The sequence below is a fragment of the Chlorocebus sabaeus genome, chromosome 11 (genome assembly GCF_047675955.1).
Source record: "Chlorocebus sabaeus isolate Y175 chromosome 11, mChlSab1.0.hap1, whole genome shotgun sequence".
NCBI lineage: Eukaryota > Metazoa > Chordata > Mammalia > Primates > Cercopithecidae > Chlorocebus > Chlorocebus sabaeus.
Genome location: NC_132914.1, coordinates 76614719 through 76636138, shown reverse-complemented (window position 1 = coordinate 76636138; position 21420 = coordinate 76614719). Strand labels below are relative to the sequence as shown.

General features: G+C 37.2%; 1 protein-coding gene across 5 annotated transcripts in view; it reads right to left on the bottom strand.

Annotated features, from left to right (window-relative positions):
- Positions 1–21420, bottom strand: part of SYT1 (synaptotagmin 1) — a 592766-nt gene that overhangs the window by 86771 nt on the left and 484575 nt on the right. For all 5 annotated transcript variants that reach the window (XM_037987655.2, XM_008004112.3, XM_037987647.2 and 2 more), the window contains one exon: positions 18817–18934. In XM_037987655.2, the coding sequence (XP_037843583.1) occupies positions 18817–18934 (118 nt within the window). The remainder of the gene's footprint in view (positions 1–18816; positions 18935–21420) is intronic.

The following is a 21420-nucleotide window of genomic DNA, read 5'->3' as shown; positions in this document are numbered from 1 at the left end:
TGACCGTCTATAAAACGTAAGTGTTGAAATAAATGGAATCTAATATTATACTTGTGAATTGCTACATGACAAAGTTAAACAGATATCTAAAAGAAAAGTAAGGCACATTTATTAACATATTAGTAATTATATTTTAAAGGGAGAGTAACATTTTTATCATTCATAAGGCAAATAATTGTAAAATGTTTACTTTTGCTTTATCTTTTACATTTTTTGACTTTTAAGTTTATAATGTCCATTTTATATTACTATCGCAGTAAATATACACTTACAAACCTACAAGTAAATGTATAAAGAGGAATGTGCTCCTAAAATTTTACTGATAGGTGATCATCATCAACATTGAAAGATGTCTGGTCTCATTAGACAAGCCTAAGCTAGTTAAGCACAGATTGTAGGGGAGGACATTCCTCTCTCCCCCAGTCATTTTCATTTTTACAAAATGCTTACTTTTCTTGTTTACCAGTAATTACTTTTTTTTTTGATGAAAAGGGATATAATTTTGAGAAAAGAATTGCCTATACTCCTAAGTCAGAGTCTACATTTTTGGATGAGGGGAATATCTTGTCATTTCTCTCTTTCACATCCTGATAGAATTTGTGACCATTTATGATTAATATTTTTGGTACTTACTTATTGTTGGTCTCCTTTTTGAGATGTTAGGACCCAAAAATGGAGAGATAATGTTCATTGTATTGACTGAATTTCAGGTGCCTAACACAGGGCTGAACCCAGATGGGGTGCACAGTGCGTGCTGATGGACTACTTTTTAGAAGCTAGAGGTAAGAAGAGAGGGGAGGGATGAGAGTGTTGTGGGTATGGTTTCCTCTCCCTCTGGAATCACAGCAAACCATGGACCAAGAAGGTGACTTAGCCCTGGAAATGAAATTTTAGATCTACTTTTTGGGGAATCCTCCTGTATAATCAACAGCATCAGTTCACTTTAAACATCATTTGCTTGTTCAGAAATACTGTCAGCCTTCCAGGGTTCAGTCTACATTTCTCAGCCATTCTTTAAATACACAGTGATTTAGACTATGTCTACCCTTATGGCCTCAACTTAAATAAGTAACTGCAATATTGGGCCTAAAGGCTGCTGACCTTTCTATGGTAGTAACTTAATGGGCAATCTTGAGTGTCCATCATAGGAATCACACAACAACATAGCTAGGCTATGCTAATCAATTTTTCTTCAAATTATAAATATAAACTGGATAATTTTATCCAACATAACAATGTCTTAATACAGTCATTTCAATTCATTTTGATTTGTTCTGATTGAATTTAATTCACTTTACTTCAATTCAGTTCATACTATATGTCAAACACTGGGGATTAAAAGAACTATCGGAGTTTTCATTTAATTTAATTTCCTCATGGGGGCCTACTATGTGCTAGGCGATGCTAGATGATGGTTATGCAAAAGTGAATTAAGTTGGGTCTCCTTAAAGGGGTTCACAGAGCAAGAGCCATGGATACCTACAGTGTGTGATAAATCATGGGACGAGATAACTCCAGTGGACCATGGGAACACAGAAAAAGAAATAATGAGGGTGTTGGTAACCCTGAGGATTAAATAATTCAGTCTCATGAATGAGAAAAGGTATGTACAGAACACAATCAAAGAAAAACAACAGTCAGTGATCAAGTGAAAAAACATGGACAGTATAAAGGTAAAGAAGAACAGACCGGGCGCGGTGGCTCAAGCCTGTAATCCCAGCACTGTGGGAGGCCGAGACGGGAGGATCACGAGGTCAGGAGATCGAGACCATCCTGGCTAACACGGTGAAACCCCGTCTCTACTAAAAATACAAAAAACTAGCCGGGCGAGGTGGCGGGCGCCTGTAGTCCCAGCTACTCCGGAGGCTGAGGCAGGAGAATGGCGTAAACCCGGGAGGCGGAGCTTGCAGTGAGCTGAGATCTGGCCACTGCACTCCAGCCTGGGCGACAGAGCGAGACTCCGTCTCAAAAAAAAAAAAAAAAAAAAAAAAAAAAGGAAGAACAAAGATGGGTTTAGGATATGTGGGGAAGTTTCCTGGAGGAGCAGATACTGAAACTGGTTCTTCACCCTCCACCTCTTTTTCTGGACTACATTTTACCAAGCTAAAAAAGAGGGGCAGAAAAGAGAGAAAAAGGCAACATGCTATGAACCTTTTTATCTCAAACCTCGGAGGCACAACTTCTGAAATGATTAAAAGTAAATTAAAACTGCCCAGGAAGTCACGGGCTGCATATGAGTGTCTTCCCACCAGGAAGCCACAGCTCACTGTTTCACGGCCACTCTTTTTTGTATGATGTAAACTTGTAAACACTAACCTTCCTCTTTTTTATAGTCATTGAATAGAACACAAATTCCTTCTGGACATTATTTTCCAGCAGAAGTAAGAAACACACTGAAAAAAATGAATAAAGAGCAATTGTTTCTTTAGCTCATTAGGGCATTTGCTGTTTTTGAAGTCGCAGGGATTTGCATGTGTTGGCATTTGCAGGCACAGTTGGATAGCGTTACTTTGTCAAAATAATCTATAGAGAGTATTCATTGTGAGTCAACTGATGATCATTTTGCTGCTCAAGAGCATTCATTATCTTCTAGAATTGAGGCTTCTATGATTTGGGGATTATAGCCAACTGAAATTACAGTGTGCATAGTCTAGGTGGGGGAAGCTGTGAGAAAGTGGGCAGGCTTAGGTAACAGATGCAGCTGGAGTGAGGAGCTGGGCCTTTGCCATTTCTTTACCTTGTGACCTTGAGCAAGTCACTTTTCCAAACCTTAGTTTTCTCATTCATTTATGGGGATAACCATACCTACCTCATGAGAGTGTGACTAGGATTAAACAAGGCCAAATTAGTAAATTCACAGCAGAGAAAGCACTGACTAGATTATAACTATAATATTTATTAGCAGTAGTAGTCTTTCATTCTTATTATCGTAAGGAAAAAAATAAAATAATCACTTTTGGTGAGGATACCTTTGTCTTTAATAGATGTGTTCTTCCATGGGCTGATGTTATCTTTAGGCTGGGCATGATCTTTTAGAGTTTTAAAATGAAACTTTAGGAGATTGGAGGGATTTAATAGGTTAATTCCCTAACCTATGGCAGGTAGATAGGGCACCATCCCTAACTCAGTATTTCTGAGTTAAACCTTCGTCTAGCTTTTGCTTGGGAACTAAAATGGGAAGAACAAAGTATGGATTTCCATGGCTTATACTCATGGATCCCAGTTCAGGTCTTTATAGTTAATAAGAGTAGGTTCAATTCTTTTCCCACATTTTTCAGACAGTTATGTCCTCTTTGAGTTCTGTATTTTGCAGCTTAAATATCTCCAATTCCTTGAACTGTTCCTTATCTGAGACTGTATCTGCCCTCTGCACGACCCTGATTTCCTGCTGGATGTGCTTCAGAAAATTAATGTCTCTCCTCTTAAGTGTGTTCTCAGAAATGAATGCAATATTCCAGATCTCTCAGCATAGAGTGTAGGAACTCTGTTGCCGGAGACTCATCTTTGAAATAAATAATCTTGGTAATAAGATTTCACAGTTATTTTACATTTAAGATTAAATCATTTTGAAATTTAAATGAAAAGTTAGAGAGGCAATGACGAGAACCACCCATACCAATAGCACACAGAAATAAAAAGAAACATCTTTTTGCTCACTGACCCACCCAAGATAAAAAAGATTCCATTCTTGTTATCTTGCTTGTAAGCAAATACTAAATTCTCATAGCTTGAATAACTAGTTCCTCTTGCAGCACGCAAGATGGTTGGACTAATTTAGCTTTAAAAAACAAAATTTCAAGTGACAGTTACAAGAATCAAAATCTGCACGTGCTATAAAAGTACGAGGGCAAGTCGATTTTAAAAGATATATCCGACCCTGTCTCAAAAAAATAAAAAAAAGATAAAGACACAGGTACATCTACATACTGTATGTAATTTGGCTTGAGAATAGTATCTTCTTCTTTAGCTTTGGGCTAAACTCACACATACTTTTAATTCTATTGTATTGAATCCTACTGTAGAAATACTAAACATACCTTTATTTAAAAGAAAGCAGCCCTTAATCTCAATATGGATCAGGCTGAAATATACCTCTTAAATTTATCTGACACTTTTTTTTTTTTTTTTGAGACAGGGTCTCGCTTTGTCACCCAGTCTGGAATGTAGCCATATGAGTGATCATGGGCTTGAGCCTCCTAGGCTCAAGCAATCCTCCTGCCTCACCCTCCTGAGTAATTAGGACTACAGGCATATGCCACCACGCCTGGCTAATAGTTTTTGTAGAGACAGGGTTTCACTATGTTGCCCAGGCTGGTCTCAAACTCCTGGTTTCGAGCAATCCTCCTGCCTCAGCCTTCTAAAGTACTGGGATTACAGGGATGAGCCACCATGCCCTGCCAGCTCTGACACTTTCATCTCTAGAGACTGAAATATAGATAGGTTTCAGGTTTATAGCTTCATAGAGGATGTGTCCTAAGCAATTGGTTCAACCTCAGGTCAGTCTTGCTAGTTGTTTGAGGGAGGCACAGTTCAACACGACTGATACGGGTAAATATAGCAATTAGTTAAATAACAACTCAAAGTGGTATAAAGGTATCATCTCTGCTGTAGGACTAATAAGCAACATTTTTTTTTTTCACATTTCTTACCTAGATTCTTAGTATATGCTTTAACTGAGCTATTTATCCTATCAGCAAGTGGAGCAATTCATCTGATTTAAGGAGAAGGCAGATGTATAATCCAACCAGGTTTTTCTATTTTTTTTTGAAATGCCAAGATGGGCACAGCTTGGGGATATGTTTAATATAGACAATGAAATTTCATGTAGAGGAAAGCGAGCTGAAGAGAGTTAAAGGGTCTTTGGATGCAAGGATGTAGAAATTTACATGGGTAACTTTCTTGTTTTTAATGTTAACTACTTGTGGAGATTGAGAATTTGTAGAGACAGGTGAAAGATGAAATCTTGACCACTCAATTATGTAGCAATGAACAACAAATACCGACTCATATTGTATCCAATTAGGTATTTATTAGCTGGGGCAAAATTATTTGGAAAGACAACCAGGAGCTGCTCTGGGACCAGGTCCTGCCACTTCTAGTCCAATTAACATTGCAACGGCAGGTTCCATCTTGTGGTGGTTCATTTTAGAGAGAGGGAGAGTTTGTCCAGCAACCAGGCATTAACTTGATAATTAGGATGACAGAGGCTCTGTTCTTCCTCTTTGTCCCTATTCATTGGCTCAATTAGCTGTGTCTGTCTTGAATCTGTTATCATAAAAGAAGTACTTGGAAGGGAACTCAGTGTCTTAACTCAAATAAATAGCTTAACAAGCTGAAGGTGGTAGAAATATACTACTGATCTGATTTCTTATAAAATATGCTGGGTCTTGCATCCACATAGTAACAGGAGATGGGAGGAGGATTTGCTGTTAGCTTCAGGATGCCAACGTAAGTTAGCCAAAGCATGTGACTGCCATCCAAATAATGAAGAGGCATTCTTTGAACACACCACACCACACACACACACACACACACACACACAGAGTATTATTTATATCAGCCATATAGGGACACACATTCTCCTGGAGCCAGGATATGGTGAGAAAAATTAAGAGTTAACCAAGAACTGTCTTTTGCTTAGAAACAACCAATATTTGTATATATAGTGCTTTCTACTTGGAGCTTCCACCTAATGTTATGTCATTTGTTTACTCAACAATGTGGCTGTCTCTAATACCCCAGTTTTATAGATGAACAGACTGAGGATCAGAAAGGTTAAAGGCTTCCGATCCAGGCTTTCCGGGGCCAATTGCTGTTCCCTTTCTGCTGCGCCCTGCTGTCTCTCAGGAGAGGGCCTGTTTATGGCTGAGTTGCAACTCCACTGGAGGCCAAGGAGGCAAGGACAAATGCTGGCATTTTCAGATAGGTATTTATTATTAGGCTTTGCCCTGTTGTAACTGTTAAATCATACCTTAGGCTTGCCTCTTGGCAAGGTCAGGGCACATATAAAGCATTTCTATAAAGTTAAATTCCTGATGGGAGGCTTTTAAGGTTTTTATATTTTAATGAAGTTATTAAAATGAAAGTTCAGACTTGCATAATTCATAAACATTCACTGCCTCTTTTAAAATCTCTTCTACTAAGCTATTTTTTAAAAATTTCAGTGAAATCCTTATAAACATAAAACACGAACATGTCTTTCCAGTAAGATTAGAATAGATTCCTAATTATAGTAACTGGAGATTTACTGTGATACATTATTGCCCTTTAGGCTAGTTTCATTTGCAATATTTTCACTACATTAAAGACAGTGCCCTAAAATGCAGGAGTGTTTTCTAGAGACACAAATTGAATTGGCAACTTTTAGTAAAAGTAGCTTTCAAATGCTTACTTGTTTTTGTAAAGTCTAGAAATTGGAAAATTCCCTTAAAAATGACTTTCATAGCGGTATATATTTTTACTTTGACTTTTAGTGACTGTCACAGATCTTTGCAAGTTGTTATCATAATAATGCTGCTGGATTGCGTGTTTTAATGGATTCAAACTCCTGCCAATACAGTTGATGAAAATTTGAAAATCTACAAGCTAATGACTTGCTTTTTTTTTTTTTTTTTTTTTTTCTGGTACTCTTTGCAATCAGTCTAGGTTGTTTTTTTAAGCAACACATTTTTAGATTTTGAACTTAGGGTAATTGCATCTTACTTTAAAATCCTTTCTTATTTAGATGCATAATGACATTGTATAAATGTAACGTCTTACTTCTCAGCAACAGCAGCCAGTAGTAGAAGCAGCAGCAAGTACATTTTAGGAACATTAATAAAATAGAGACTTTCTCCTATTGCTTTACTTTCTCACTGATATGTTGAAACTCTTTGTATTATAGGGATATTAATATTTGATCTGTTTATGTGAGGCAAAGCTTTCTTTTAGTGTGTTATTTACCTTTCAAATTCATTTATGGCATTTATTTGGGAAGAATGACATCTTTACTATATTGTTCCCTATCCAAGAGCATGTTATTTAACTATTTATTTAGGTCTCATTTGAAGTCTTTTGGTGAAGTTATATAGTTTTTCTCATAGTTATATTTATAAGAGAATTACTAAATATACTATGATACGTTCAAACAAAGGGATGCTATGCAACCACTAGATATGGCAGACTGATATGTTGGTCCAAAGGATCTCTATTATATATTGCTAGGTGAAAAATAATTACAGAATAATGTGTTTAAAATCCCATTTTGTAAAATGCATATATATTTGTGTATATATATGTATAGAATTGATATAAGCAGAAAGAATACCTGAAAGGATATAAAATTTCAAATTATTTCCTTGAGTCAATTAACTCTGAGGGATGGGAAAGGATTACAGGGGCTGATTTGAGTTACTTTTTAATTATGTATGAAAAGAAGTGGTGGGGTTATGGGTTAACTTTATTTCTTGAGCTTTCCTATAATTTTAAAACTAAAATTCTAGAGAAATATTTAAACACAGTGCTATTTATGAAAGCATTTGTTTCCTTAATAAGGATATGAAAGTTCATAATATTCTCAACAAATGACAGCTGCATCAGTAGATTACTGAGTAATCTTGCAGTTTCATATGTATATGTAGTATATGTAGTAATTCTGCAAGTGCACTATCACGAAATGTGCATTTGGCTCTTTTTTTTGTTAACGGGACACTTTATTAGTTAATTACACCATCATATTGTTGACTGAAATCAGTAGTTTGAAATCTATTAATTTCTTAATCATGTTGCTTTAGTTTTGGGTAAAAGCAGTTTCAGTGGTTCTGAGGATATAAAATAAATGTGCTTATTTCTTTTTTAAAGTTAAATAAAATCATTTATTTCTGAAAGAAAAAAATTATAGAAAGCCTCCTCGTTTTCCAGTCATCACTGAAAATGATGTGCCACCAAACTTAGGCCATTAGTAATTCAAGAAGGCAGTCAGCTGCTATGGTCTTTTGACTTCCTTTGATAAGGAGTTAGTCTTTAAAACTGGGCAAGTAAGATGCTGAATCATTGCCTTATCTGTTCATGCTGGGCAAAAGGTGACCAGGGGATCATTCTCTGTCTTTACTTTTTCCCTTGAAAATGCCTTTATGACTGTCATTGAGGTATAACTACAGTAATGTGTGCATTTCTGTGTCACTCTCTTTTATCTCTTGGAGATAGTCTGCTTCTTTTTTCTTCTTTTAACCACTAAAGATGGTGGGGAGGAGGGAAATGAAGGAAGGAAGTAAAATCTTCTGAAAATGATGGCTAAAATAACCAATTGATTTTAAGAATTCCATTATCTGGTTTTTATTTATGAGCTGTTATTTCTATTATAATAGGATTACTACTATATGATGCCAAAACAATTGCATTAAGTGATGAAACTAAGTCAGATCATTTGGAAGATGAAGACAAAATAATCAGTTAGATTAGTGGAATTTAAAAATTCATAACTGATTGTTTAGGCAGGGTATATTTCTTCAGCATATATGCTAGGGGCTCTGAGAACTAGTCTGTTTCTTCAGCATATATGCTAGGGGCTCTGAGAACAGAGACATAAGTAGACACAATCCCTGCTCTCAAAGTAGCTCATGGTGCAGCAGGTGGCAAGACTATGGTGAAAAGGGAACAATAATGATATCTTCATAACTGAGATTAAGAATAAGGTATTAAGGAACCAAGTAGAAACAGTATATACTTTTGGAAGCAGAGGTGATTTAATAAAGTACAATTTTTTTTTTTTTTTTTTTTTGAGACAGGGACTCGCTTTGTCACTCAGGCTGGAGTGCAGTGGCACAATCACAGCTCACTTCAGCCTTGACCTCCTGGGCTCGAGAGGTCTTCTCACCTCAGCCTCCCAAGTGGCTGGGACCACAGGTGTGCGCTACCATTCCCAGCTAGTTTTTTTTTTTTTTTTTTTTTTTTAATTTTTTTGTAGAGATGGGGGTCCCACTATGCAGCTCAGGCTGATCTCAAACTCCTGGGCTCAAGCGATCCTCCCACCTTGGCCTGCCCAAGTACTGGGATTACAGGTGTGAGCCACTGCACCTGGCCAGTACAGTTTTTTTTGTTTTGTTGTTTTTTTAAAGACTGTCTTTGATGTTTCCATTTCTGAGCATTATTGTAGAGTTTGAGACTCAAAACTTTGCATGCTTTTGTCACCTATTATAGGCTTTACTATCAGGAATCTTATACCTTTATAAAAGGAAGGGGAAAATAAGCACTGACTTTTGCTACATGTTTTTAATAGTTTTATTAGAAACTCCCAAGTATCTCCTGGAAGAACCCACTAAATATAATTTTTTAAAATAGGAATTTGTGGGGGCTCTATTCCTCCCAATGCAATTACCTGCTAGAAATTCCGACCTTCTTTATTATTATTATTATTTTTTCTGTTTACTGAATGAAGAGAAGGGAATACAAGTGTCCAACTCAAGAATGCAAATGTAAGCATTCTGGGTTGGATTAGTGAGATATGCAGCTGTGGGCTATTTATGGTTACCCATGGAAAGGCTTGAGGGGTTCCTACAAGACAACACAAAGGTTTAGAGATGTCTCCTTATAAGCCTATAACACAAAACAGACATACATTTATCTCAGTCTTATATTTCTATCTGTTCCATTTCCTAGAGCAACACGCATTTACAACTCAACTGTAAAGTAGTAAAGAAAATTTGACAAAGAATTTTTGAGTAGAAAGGTGCCTTTGAGATAATCCTGAATAGCTGTCCCTTTTATCTATTCTCTTTCAAACATCAAGGTGACTTCCTGATTCTAGTATTGTGGGATGTGATAAATAGGTAGGTATTACTCTAGCTCTACCTTTCAAGATTTCCAGACTTTCATCATATCCTTGTTCAGCCTTCCTTTTCCAGACCACAAAGTCCCACTGTTCCTAGCCTGTCCTCACACACAGCCCCTTCATCCCTCTATTGTAGCTGCCGTCCTCCAGCAGATAGTCATCTAACACCACTGTCTTTCCTGAGGTGGACAACCAAAACTCTGTGTATTGTACACATGAATGAGCTCTGGACTTGGACAAAGGGGGGATTTTCCCTCTCTTTTATTTATAAAATCTTCTGTGACAACATCAAACCTTTTTTGGGGTAGCAAAAAAGACACATTCACTTGGTGAATGTCTTCAATGGATGGTTCTATGTGACATTTTTCTTGATTTATAATTGATCCTATTACTCTATACTCTAAATCGGGTCATGTTTTCCCTTCAGTGTATTATTTTTTAGCTTGACTCAAATGAAGCACATCTACCACATTTTTTGGCTACTCAGCTTAGCTAGATTTTTTAAATTTACCCACTGAGCTTTGCATTTCAATGGCTGGAAACATTTATCTTACCTTCAGAATTACAAGTTTTAAGGTGACTGGTGAAAGTGCCTTAGAACAGACCTCCCTGTTTCTACTTCTTCATCCGTAGATTTCTCTTGTTAACATTATCTAGCTGAGATGTATTTTCCTGGTAAGCTGTCTATTGCAATTCAGATTTCTTTAATTTTAATATTTATATATGTAATTTTGACCCAAAGAGTGCCATAACAATTTACAGGGGTAGTAAGCTTTTGTACTCCTACATCATACTGCCCCTCTCGCAATAATATCACCTACTCCTTTACAGAATTAGCCCTTGGTAAAATTTAGTTGTAGGTAAAAATTTTCTTTAATCTCCAAAAGGCAACCAAGTCCCTTAAACTTGGACTCTCTTCCACCATGTTCGGCAACCTCTCTTCTGCACCTGTACAGATACAGCTGAAATGTCACTCTTTTGTGTCTCATCCTCTTTTGTGTATGAAGAATAAGTCACTAAAAATAACATACCAATCTGTGCATTAGGAAGAAACTGATACAGTCCTTTCCAGAATAAAAATCATCGATGACTATTCAATGTCTGGTGTTATGGACTTGTTGATCTCACCTTTGCTGTCTAAGTAGCCAAAGAACTAATTAAACAGTCAACCAACTGATTTATGTTAGTGAGTTCCATGATAGAATTTTAGTTCGAGTATAGAGGATATTTGGAATCAGGTCACTTTTGGACATCTTTCAAACTGCAGCATGTAGTTACCCACCTGTTTTCCAGGTTGAACCTGCTGAGCAATGATAAAGGCCTAGACATCATGTTTTATTCATTGGAGTCTGAAGACAGTCTGCTTGGGTTGACATCCTAGCTCTGTCAAATAGTAATCCTGTGACCTCGGGCAAGTTATGTACCTCTCTGTCCTTCAGTTCCATCATCAATAAAATCACATTAAAAATAGTATCTACCTCATAGGGTTGTAATGGAGATTAAATCAGCCATATGTAAAGCATTTAGAACAGTGTCTGGCTCACATTCTGCTATGCAAGTGTCTGCTGTTTTTGCTCATATTCCCAAAGATTGGCATGGTGCCTGGCACAAAGGAGTTTTCACATGATGTTTGTTGACTGATTGGATATATACCTGCTGGCTAAAGAATTTACTTAGGAGTTTTTGGGCTAACTGTTCTGAACAAACACATTACAGTCTATCACTTATTTCTCTTGATTTCACGTCTGCTCATTTCTCTAAAACTGTTAGTCTTCAGGCATAGCATTTCTATCCATTCTGTGGAAACGAGTGACTGTGCCTGGGTCCCAACTTGTACTGAGCTTGGCTATAATCCTTTCTAATTACTCATTTTCTAGAATGATCCAGTTTCAAGACTTGTCATTTGTTTTTTAGACCAATCTGTTCACGTTTTAGGAATTTAGATTATTTTATCAATATTGTAGTTAAGCATTCTGAAGTGTCCCAGAATTGATATTATATTGTAACATTCATGCCTAAAATTATGATGAAGCTTCTGACATCACAGCCAACTTATTATGCATATTCCTGTCCCATTAGCTCAATAAGATGCCAGTTTATTTGCATATTATTGCTTGACCCTAATATCATGGCCAATTAATTTGCATATCCCTATCTAATTGGTTCAAATAAGTTTTTGCTATTTTATTTATTGGCCTGGCTCCCAGACTAGTGGCTTTTAGTTCAAATCAATTGAATTTGGAGTGTTTTTCTTTGTTGTGCTTTCAGCACCAGTGGAAGGACAGATAAGGGTGGTAGTCAAGGGTATTAGGAAATAGCTTCAGAATGTACAAAGGAAACATCTATTGCTTTGATTTCCTCTTTCAGTGGAGGAGACTCAAGAAAAAAAGATAATAATTTAGACATGTGGGCAAGGTATTTTTCAGGGAAGAGGATACTGGACTGATGAAAGAAATAGAACTTCTTATTTGAGGAAATTCCATTATATAAAGCAAAAGATGTATTCTATGTTACTGACAAAAAAGAAATTCTAACTTGGAACTTGGCTGACCTAGGCCTCAGTTAAAATTATGACATAGTGTTTTAAGCCTCTGAAGTATAGTTTTCAAATTTAAGATGCATACAAATAACATAGGTATGTGTATATGGATGGGGAGGACCTGTTTAAAATGCAATTTCCAGGTGCCCACCCCTAGATATTCAATTATAGCTTGGTTTGAATTAGTCCTTGAAATCTTAGTTTTTAATAAGTACCCGAGGTGATTTTGATGGGGTTATGCAAAATATCACATGTTGATAAATGCTGCCTAAGGGAATGACCTACCTCTGCTGGTTCATGGTTTCTCCTTGGAATCTAGTAGTTACCTGAGGTTGGGTGAGTTGCTCTTTCCTAAATGATCTCAAATATTTAAATCTGGCTGCATTTCCCAAATTACATTTCTAGGACAGTAGAAAAGGAGAGATAGAAAAGACAAACCCACGAGTAACATTTAAAAAATGGCATTTTCCAGAAAACAGAGTGTGTGTGGGTGGAAGGAGAGGGACAGGGTAAATTTTGCTGGCCTAAGTCACAGTAGCTAATCCACACACTGGCAGTGTGACATATAGAGATGGCGACTCCTTCATCACCACGAGTCCCCTGTTCCCTCTCTATCATTTCCCTCAAGTAGTTGCTGCCACTTTCAAACATTTCATTTCCCTTTTCTTTTGGAGACTTAGATGTTTTGGGGGAACTCTTCTACAGCTCCAAATGTTGCTTTTCACAGTACAGATTTCATTTCATAGTGACAAGGCAGGACCAGGGATGGCCAGGAAGAGGACTAGGGATGGGGCAAAGAACAGAGAGTGAAAGGGACAGAAAAATGATGAAGGAGAGCACTTTGCAACCATTGTTGACCTGATCCCACCTCCTAGCCACCCCGCTAGTTCCTTGATGTTCAGGAGGCTGCGGGAATAGCTACATGTGATTTCAGCCCTTTACCATATGGGTTTCCAGGTTGCCCCCATGCTTGACATACTTTTGTTATGTTCCCTACTCCCCCAATTTAGGTGAATGCAAACCACATCAAAGGACTGTACACTTTTTACCCTTGTTGATTTTCCATGGCTACTAGCAGTACAAACACAGAAAGAAGTCTCAGAAGAACTACATGCTAGCTTCAGGGAATGAAGGAAGTATAACAGGTCTGTGAGACCACATTCTGTTTCATATTGGGCCCAGCAAGAAGAGGAATCTGCCAGAAACCACAAGAGCAAGAAAATCAATTTGTGGTTCTGAGAAGGCAAGAAAGGGGCTGCCCTGGAGCTATTTGACTAGGAGAATCCATAAGGGTTTACACTTATGAACATTTTCCCCAGTCTCCAAGAATCCCTCCATCTCCAACAATCCATGAAGACTCCATTTCTAGTCTTCTCTACCATGAGGACCTCATCTTGATGTTTTGGCTTTGGGCAAGGGAGGCACCTCACGCAGGTTAGAGCTGAGGAATCCTCGTTCTCTCCCATCTTGAAGGTAGGGGTGTGGGCAAGGCTGAATGCTACATTGGAAAGTCCTCTGCATTGAGAACAGGGGGATCTGAACTTCAGTCCTACCCTCAGGTCAGCTGAGATCAAATGTCAGTAGTGATAAGAGCAATCGCAAGTAATGAACACCCCCATCTGTGTGCCACATGCCGGAAGATAGTTTATGGACACTGTCTAATGCCTCTAAGCTTCAATTTTCTCACTGGTAAAATAAGAATGTCATCTTCAGAAACTACCTCACGGTGCTATCATGAGAACCACATGAGAAAACCAAGTTAAAAAAGATTTCTAAATTAGAAACTGTTCTCTAACTGATAATGTGACTTTTTAACAGTCAAAAATAATTCTCAGATTGAAGTAGAAAAACAGAATTTCTACTGAATAGATCAAAATTTAAAAGCTATAATCACTTCAATTTTTGCTGATTTTAAAGTTTAGTGTTTCCTTCTTTAAACAGTCATGTCCTTAAATAGAAAACTTTCAGAATTTCATTTAATTTACAATAGAAAGCCTAAACTAAACTTACAGTGTTGACCTTCCTCGTTAAAGCTGTACTCAGAAGTGTCAAATTTCTGAGATGACAAAAAACAAAGTGAAACACCAAACTTGAGGAAAGTAATTGCTGTGACACAAATAGGGACAAGAAGCAAAGTATCTGATTAGTCTCCGACTTGGGAATTTACACAGGTATAAATTTAGGAATAAAAGTTACATACTTTAGCTCAAAACTTTGAGACACACAGTCTCATACCTTTGGGAATCCTCAACGTTTCCAGTGCCTTCCCTTTGACCTCTTTATTCTCTTCCCCAATTTTCCCAAGTAGAAAGCATTTATTGTTTGAAGGAAGATTTACTCCACACAGAGATGTGTAAAAGGCAACAAAGCTATTGAGACATGTTTACTAGGCAGAAGGCTTGATTCTTTCCAAGTACAAGGCAAAAAATCCTACACGTATTCTACAGCACCAACTCGCTCCTGAAAAACAGTCTTGCAGCCTGCAAGATTCAAGATCTCAATACAAATACAGTCATGCACTGTGTAACCACATTTCAGTCAAGGATGGACTGCCTATAGAATGGTGGTCCCGTAAGATTATGATACTGTATCTTTGTGGTGCCTTCTCTATGTTTAGATACATAAATACAATTGCCTACAGTATTCATTATTGTAACATGTTGTGTAGATTGGTAGCCTAGGAGCAATAAGCCATACCACATAGCTTAGGTGTGCAATAGGCTGCCGAATCTAGGTTTGTGTTTATGATGTTTGTGCAATGATCAAATAACCTAATGACATATTTCTCAAAATGTGTGCCTGTCATTAATCAACACAACTGCAGTTAAATTCAGAAATCCTCATTGTTGCTCACAAGCACTTGAAAGTTGGGATATTAAGAAAGCAAGTGCAAGAATCTACTGTAGAGATGTGCATAGTCCAATTAAGCTTGTCACTGTAAAGTATGAAGGGCTGGGATTTGCATCTTTTGGCATATGGATATACAATGGAGGCAAAATCTTTGTGCAATGCATTTTGAGTGAATACTGTAGGAAGGAAACAACTTTGTTGGAGAGCAATAAGAAAATTATTTTACATATGTTTCCATGTTTTATTTTCTCAAATGTTTTGTTAATTATCTTAATTCACTATAGTGTCTATGCAAAACGTGGGCCTACTGATACGTTTGCCTGAATTAATCAGCTAATTCCATCAAACAATCAGATAAACTTTTTTCCCCATTGAAGCAAGTAATTGGTTAAATCATCCATTGGTTGCTTTCCCATGTTGCATATTTAGACCAAGATTTGATAAAATTACTAATACAAATGACAACAATAGTATTTAGTGAGCACTTAGTTGTGCCAGGCCCTGTGCTTTCATTTAATTCTCATAGCATCATCAACAAAGTCCTCTCATTATTCCCACTTTATAGATAATGCAGCTGAGGCTTAGAAGAGTTAAATAAATAACTTGTGCAATGTCAAATTGCTAGTTAGTGGCAGATGGAGTTTAAACTCTGGCAAAACAACCCACTTTGGTTCCAATTAACTAGTCATTTCCAGCAAATGTACTTTGGCATTTGAATTACCTAGAATGATCTTATTATATAATTTTGTTCTCCTCGTACATAGGTCAGCTTACTTTGAGACAGACCATCCAAGTGCTTAAAGTTATTTTAATGGTAAGTGGGTTAGACACATTTGAAATGCAAGAGTTGTTTTTTCAGGCCATAGCTCCTTTGTAAATAATTCATTATTCATTCAGCAGCTATGCTTAGTGCTACCCGTCACTGAGAGCATTGTGGGAGGGATAAATACAGAACACAGTCTAGTGAGAGAGAAGCACGATGTTTGAGGGGTGTAAACAAACGGCTAGTGGCATTTAAAAAAAGGCAAAGATTTGTTCTACTGGGACGGATCTTAAAACCATGAGGTCTTAAGACCTCATGAGTGGGTGGCATTTCAGCAACAACCTGGAAGAAGTGAAAAAGTGAGCCATGAGTTATCTGTTTTCTCTCCCAGACACCCCATGGCTGTTCTCTCTCTCAGACGCTCCATGGCTGTTCTCTCTCCTAGATACCCCATGGCTCAATTCTTCACTTCTTCCAGGTTGTTGCTAAAATGCCACCTACTCATGAGGTCTTCCCCGAACCTCATTTAAGATGAATCCCCAATACTCCTTATCCTACTTCCTGCTTGACTGCTCCATAGCACCTGTTACCTCTTGGTAGACTCATGCTTTTGCTATCTGTTGGTTTATTTTCTGTCTCCCTGCGTTAGAATGCAAGCTGCAGGAGGGGAGGGTCTTTGCACTGTTTTATCCACTAATGTAAACCTAGTACTCAGAACCATGCTGACTTAAAGTAGGGACACAATATATGTTTATTGAATGAATGGAGGAGATAATACTTAAGCTGGGCCTAAAGAATGGGTAGGAATTGGCTAGACACTGTTGGCAGGAAGAGAATTCCAGGTGAAGGAAATGACCTAAGCAAGTAATGGAGGCAAAAAGTTGTGTAGTTTATTTGCAAAATAGTGTGCTGGTCAATTTGGTGAAAATGAGATATGGCATGACATAGGCTGGATGTATCTACAGTACGTATACTTAAGTGAAGAGAGTGATTATGGATTAATTCCACAGGTAGTGAGGAACCCTTAAAATTAGGGCTTTTTAGCTGGGCGTGGTGGCTCATGCCTGTAATCCCAGCACTTTGGGAGGCCGAGGCGGGAGGATCACGAGGTCAGGAATTCGAGACCATTCCTGGCTAACACGGTGAAACCCCGTCTCTACTAAAAACACAAAAAACTAGCTGGGCGAGGTGGCGGGCGCCTTTAGTCCCAGCTACTCGAGAGGCTGAGGCAGGAGAATGGTGTGAACCCAGGAGGCAGAGCTTGCAGTGAGCTGAGATCGCGCCACTGCACTCCAGCCTGGGCGACAGAGCGAGACTCCGTCTCAAAAAAAAAAAAAAAAAAAAAAAGAAATATCTATCTGTGGTGATGGGAACTCATTTCTGGGACCCCAGAAGAAGCCAGGACAAATGAGGGGCCCTGAAGCTTTTCTGGCTTCATGGTAAAACTGCTCTGGAATTCTGCTGAAGCATATAGGATGCCTTAGGAAGACTAGCAGAGTACTAGACATAGGTGATGAGGGGATGGTTGGCATGGACATTTGGGATAAAGCATGAGAGAGAGGATACAAAGAAATCATGTCATGATAGTTGGCTGTTGAACCAAAGGGCAGGGAAATGTTAAAAGTGTCTGAAATTACCTTAAGATACTAAGTAATAATCTGGGAGTGAACTGTTATTGTAGTTAAAAATTTCTCTGCATGTTTTTCATTTATAGTCACATTAAATACTCTATATTTCTAGAGAACACTGTGCTCTTTGCTTTACATTTGCTGTGTTACACTACTAGGCACAATAAAAACAGCAAGTTATTATATAGGGTCTTAATAACATGAAAGAATTAGTACAGCTTCCCCAGATGACTTATTTATAAAGAGAAATAAAGTTAGGTACCAGGAGAATTTGGCTGACAAATTAGTGAGTAAGTGAGGGGAAGCTCAGCTGTAGCACTTTTTAGCTGTTATACTTTAGAATAAAAAATCACCATGCTGCCTTAGGATGACCTTTTGAAGTTTGCCATATTTTTATTAAAGAAAGCATTGAATAACCAGTAATGTTGGTTGTAATTCCACAGCCACAAACAATGACAACTGCAGTCAATTTATGATGACCTTGTGGCATATCAAGAAAATTCCTCACACTTTAATGATTTAGCGGAAAATTAAAAATATAATTGATTTAATCGTATGGAGAAGAAGAAAAATTATGTTCAACCGTGGAAGTGACAAGTCCTTGAGCTGACTTTGCTTTTGAGGCAGGGTATATATTATTCACCATGTTTTACTGAGATTGGGTTGTATAGAACTTTAAATCCCCACATCTCTCCCATCCTCAACGTAAGCTATGGAATTAAATGCATTACCATAGGGGTTCACTCTCAAACAGAGATTTCATTATGCATATATGTTGAAATACCATGTCTTCAATAAATGGTATTGTAGGAACTATGTTAGGCTATCAAATACCTAATAAATAAGTCTCAGAGAAAACATTATTTTTTATATCGTGGGTGAATTTTGACCAAAAACCCCCTCCACACTCAACAAAATTATAATCTGTCATAAGTACTCCCTTTCAGAAAAGAAGCAAACATTTTCAGCTTTCAATGCCATCAAAAAGACAATGGATACTTTGGCTCCAAAGAAGGAAAATAGATTTCATCTTCTATGCCAATTCCTATAAATTGAGAGTGGCTTCCCGGGGCACTGTGTTGGGATGAATTCTGAGACTGCTTCCAGGCTCCGTAGGAAAGAGAACTGTGATCAATTAAGGAGTGGGGAGTCGCAGCATGTGCGCCATGCATTTGGTATCCACGATGAAACAGCATTTGAAAAAAATCAATAAACACCGCAGGCTTACCAGATAAGCCACCCACATCCATCTTCTTCAGGTTCTTTGCCTCCAGAATGACAACAGTCAGCTTACCAGCAGTAGGTACGTAGCGAAGGGAGAAGCAGATATCACCCAATTTCTCTTGCTAAGAAAACCAATAAGAAAGCATTAGTAATTTTCCAAATACAAGTAAATAGAGTTTTAACATATATATTGTAAATTCTTCAAGAGGAGGATTATGTTGATTAGAATTTGAAAATTTTAGATCCGTTGGCATTTACACAATGGCCTCCCATTGACTAAGGTATCAAGAGTAATAACAGCTTTTATTCTTTTTTAAGACCATCTATTTCAGTTTTTAACAAATATCATCTATACTTTAATGTTCATCAAAATATATCTATAATTCAATGGTGCAGGAAATGAGAACAACATGACTTTTAGAGTCTGTGCTCTGAATAGCACTGCAAAACTCTTGGCAAAATTTTCATATTTTTATTAAATAACTTTGAAAAAAGCCTAACGCTTTAGTCTAATCAATCTACCTAAATTTTTGTCCTTTTACATTTCAAATAGGATTACCTCTAATACTCTATATTTAGGTTTTTGGGAAAAAGACTTGCATTTGTGTTTCATTAAATTCTGTTTATTAATGAGAAATTCTGAATTCCTGATAGCTGAAATGTAACAAAGGATAAGGTTTTGCATTTTTAGTATTACTCATCTTAAGTGAGGTCTAACTTTTTTTCCTAATCCTAAAAATCTGAGCAGCAGGCTAGAAAATGGAAATCCATATTAACACAATGCAAATGCATCTCATAACTTCTCATGTTATTCTGCTGATACCATACCTTAGGCCCAAAGAACATTCAACAGTCCTGTACTCAGGCGTTTTTGAACAACTGATCAAATGTTTACAATGATGATGGTATAGGGAATTTTACATTTTTTTCGGAAAAGACTCCTACTCATTATCCTACCTTAAGTTTTTTATTTTCTAGGGTGATTAATTAAGAACTATATTATTGTTCAACATAAGTAGAATTTGCATTCACATTTATAAGCATGAGATAGGGATAGAGAGAGAGTGCAAGAGAGAGAGTTTGTTGTATGCCCCTCAGATACTGCAGGCTCTAGAGTGCTTTCTGACATGCAGGATGGCAAATCAGGACTTATTTTAGTGTTTCCCACAATGAAATGTGAATTCTGATGCTATAGAAGGCAACAGTTATGTCAGACTTCTGCAGATAGGCTTTTAACATAGGAATGAGCTACAGAAGGCCATATACTAAGGCACTTTCAAGTTATACCCTTATTATGACTATATGTGTCTTTATCTATAACTTGACATATATGTTAAGTCACCCAGAGTCTCCAGTGTGGAAATAGGCGCCTAGATGTAATTTAACAGGTAAGAAAATGTAATTCCCCCCTCTTTTTTTGGGGGGGTGTATTCGTTATATCCATTTTTCAAAAGAGAAAGGTTGTAATTTATCTATAATTGAGAGGTAATACATTCAATGTGTGAGGGAGAAATAGCGCCTCTTTCTGCTAAAGTAATGTCTGTGCTGGAAACATCACCATATATGTTTATGGCTCCAAGTCTTTCATTTCTTGAGTCCCCATAGCATTTTACCATACATCTCTATGTTACTAAGAACTCTGATTTTGTCTTAGTGTGTATATGTCTTAATTCTCCCACATGACTATAAACTCCTTGAAGACAGGATCCATGATTAAATTATCACTTTCCACACAGTTTCAAAACTTAAAAAGTGGAAACTTTAGAAAATACCTGTGTTGAATTATCTAGGTCATAACCCCCTTCCATTAATATAAATAATAAAGAGTTACTTCCAATGTGCTGAATTCACCTGATGTGCCTACACACTCTTAGGAGGAATTAATTTATACAACAGGAGAGGCTAGTGGAATAAATTACTCTTCAGAGTCTCTGAAAATAAAGAATGGGAGACAATATCATGGAAATTAATATAAAATATGGACAAATTTATCTGAACTTTATGGGACAAGAGAAATATAAATGAACAAAATTGCTGTTCAAAATGCTCATTAGGAGGAGGGCTCTTTTTTTTTTTTTTCTCAGAATTCTGTCTGTTTTCCACAATAGCCTCCTTGGGGAACTGATTGTGTTGCAGGTTCAGGTTACTCTAACTCTTCTAATTAGGGATTTCAGACATCACTGCTCTCTCTTAAATAACATCTCCCTTTATGGGCCATAATCTAATTCCATGATTAATTTAGGGGCATTGCAATTGTGTTAAACAGAGAAATGTCACAAATGTCTTTCTTCCAATATCTTTTTATTCCTCAATCTTATGACACATAGGAAATGTAAAATATTTTACATAATACTTATTTTCAGAAGAGAGTATTTGTACAGTTTGAAAAAGCATGCTGGAAGCAGGAGAGACCTGTGATGTTACTTACAATTTTAAAGTTATGGGATGGTGGAAGAATGAGTGTTTGGAAGAAAAATACAGGCATTTTGGGAGAAATAAAAATATGAAAAAGTGCTTTTTTAAAAGCACCCTTTACAGATCTACATTTGCTTCATTAGTTTAAGAACTTTAACATGTAAAATTTCATTTGCTCATAAAATTATCATAA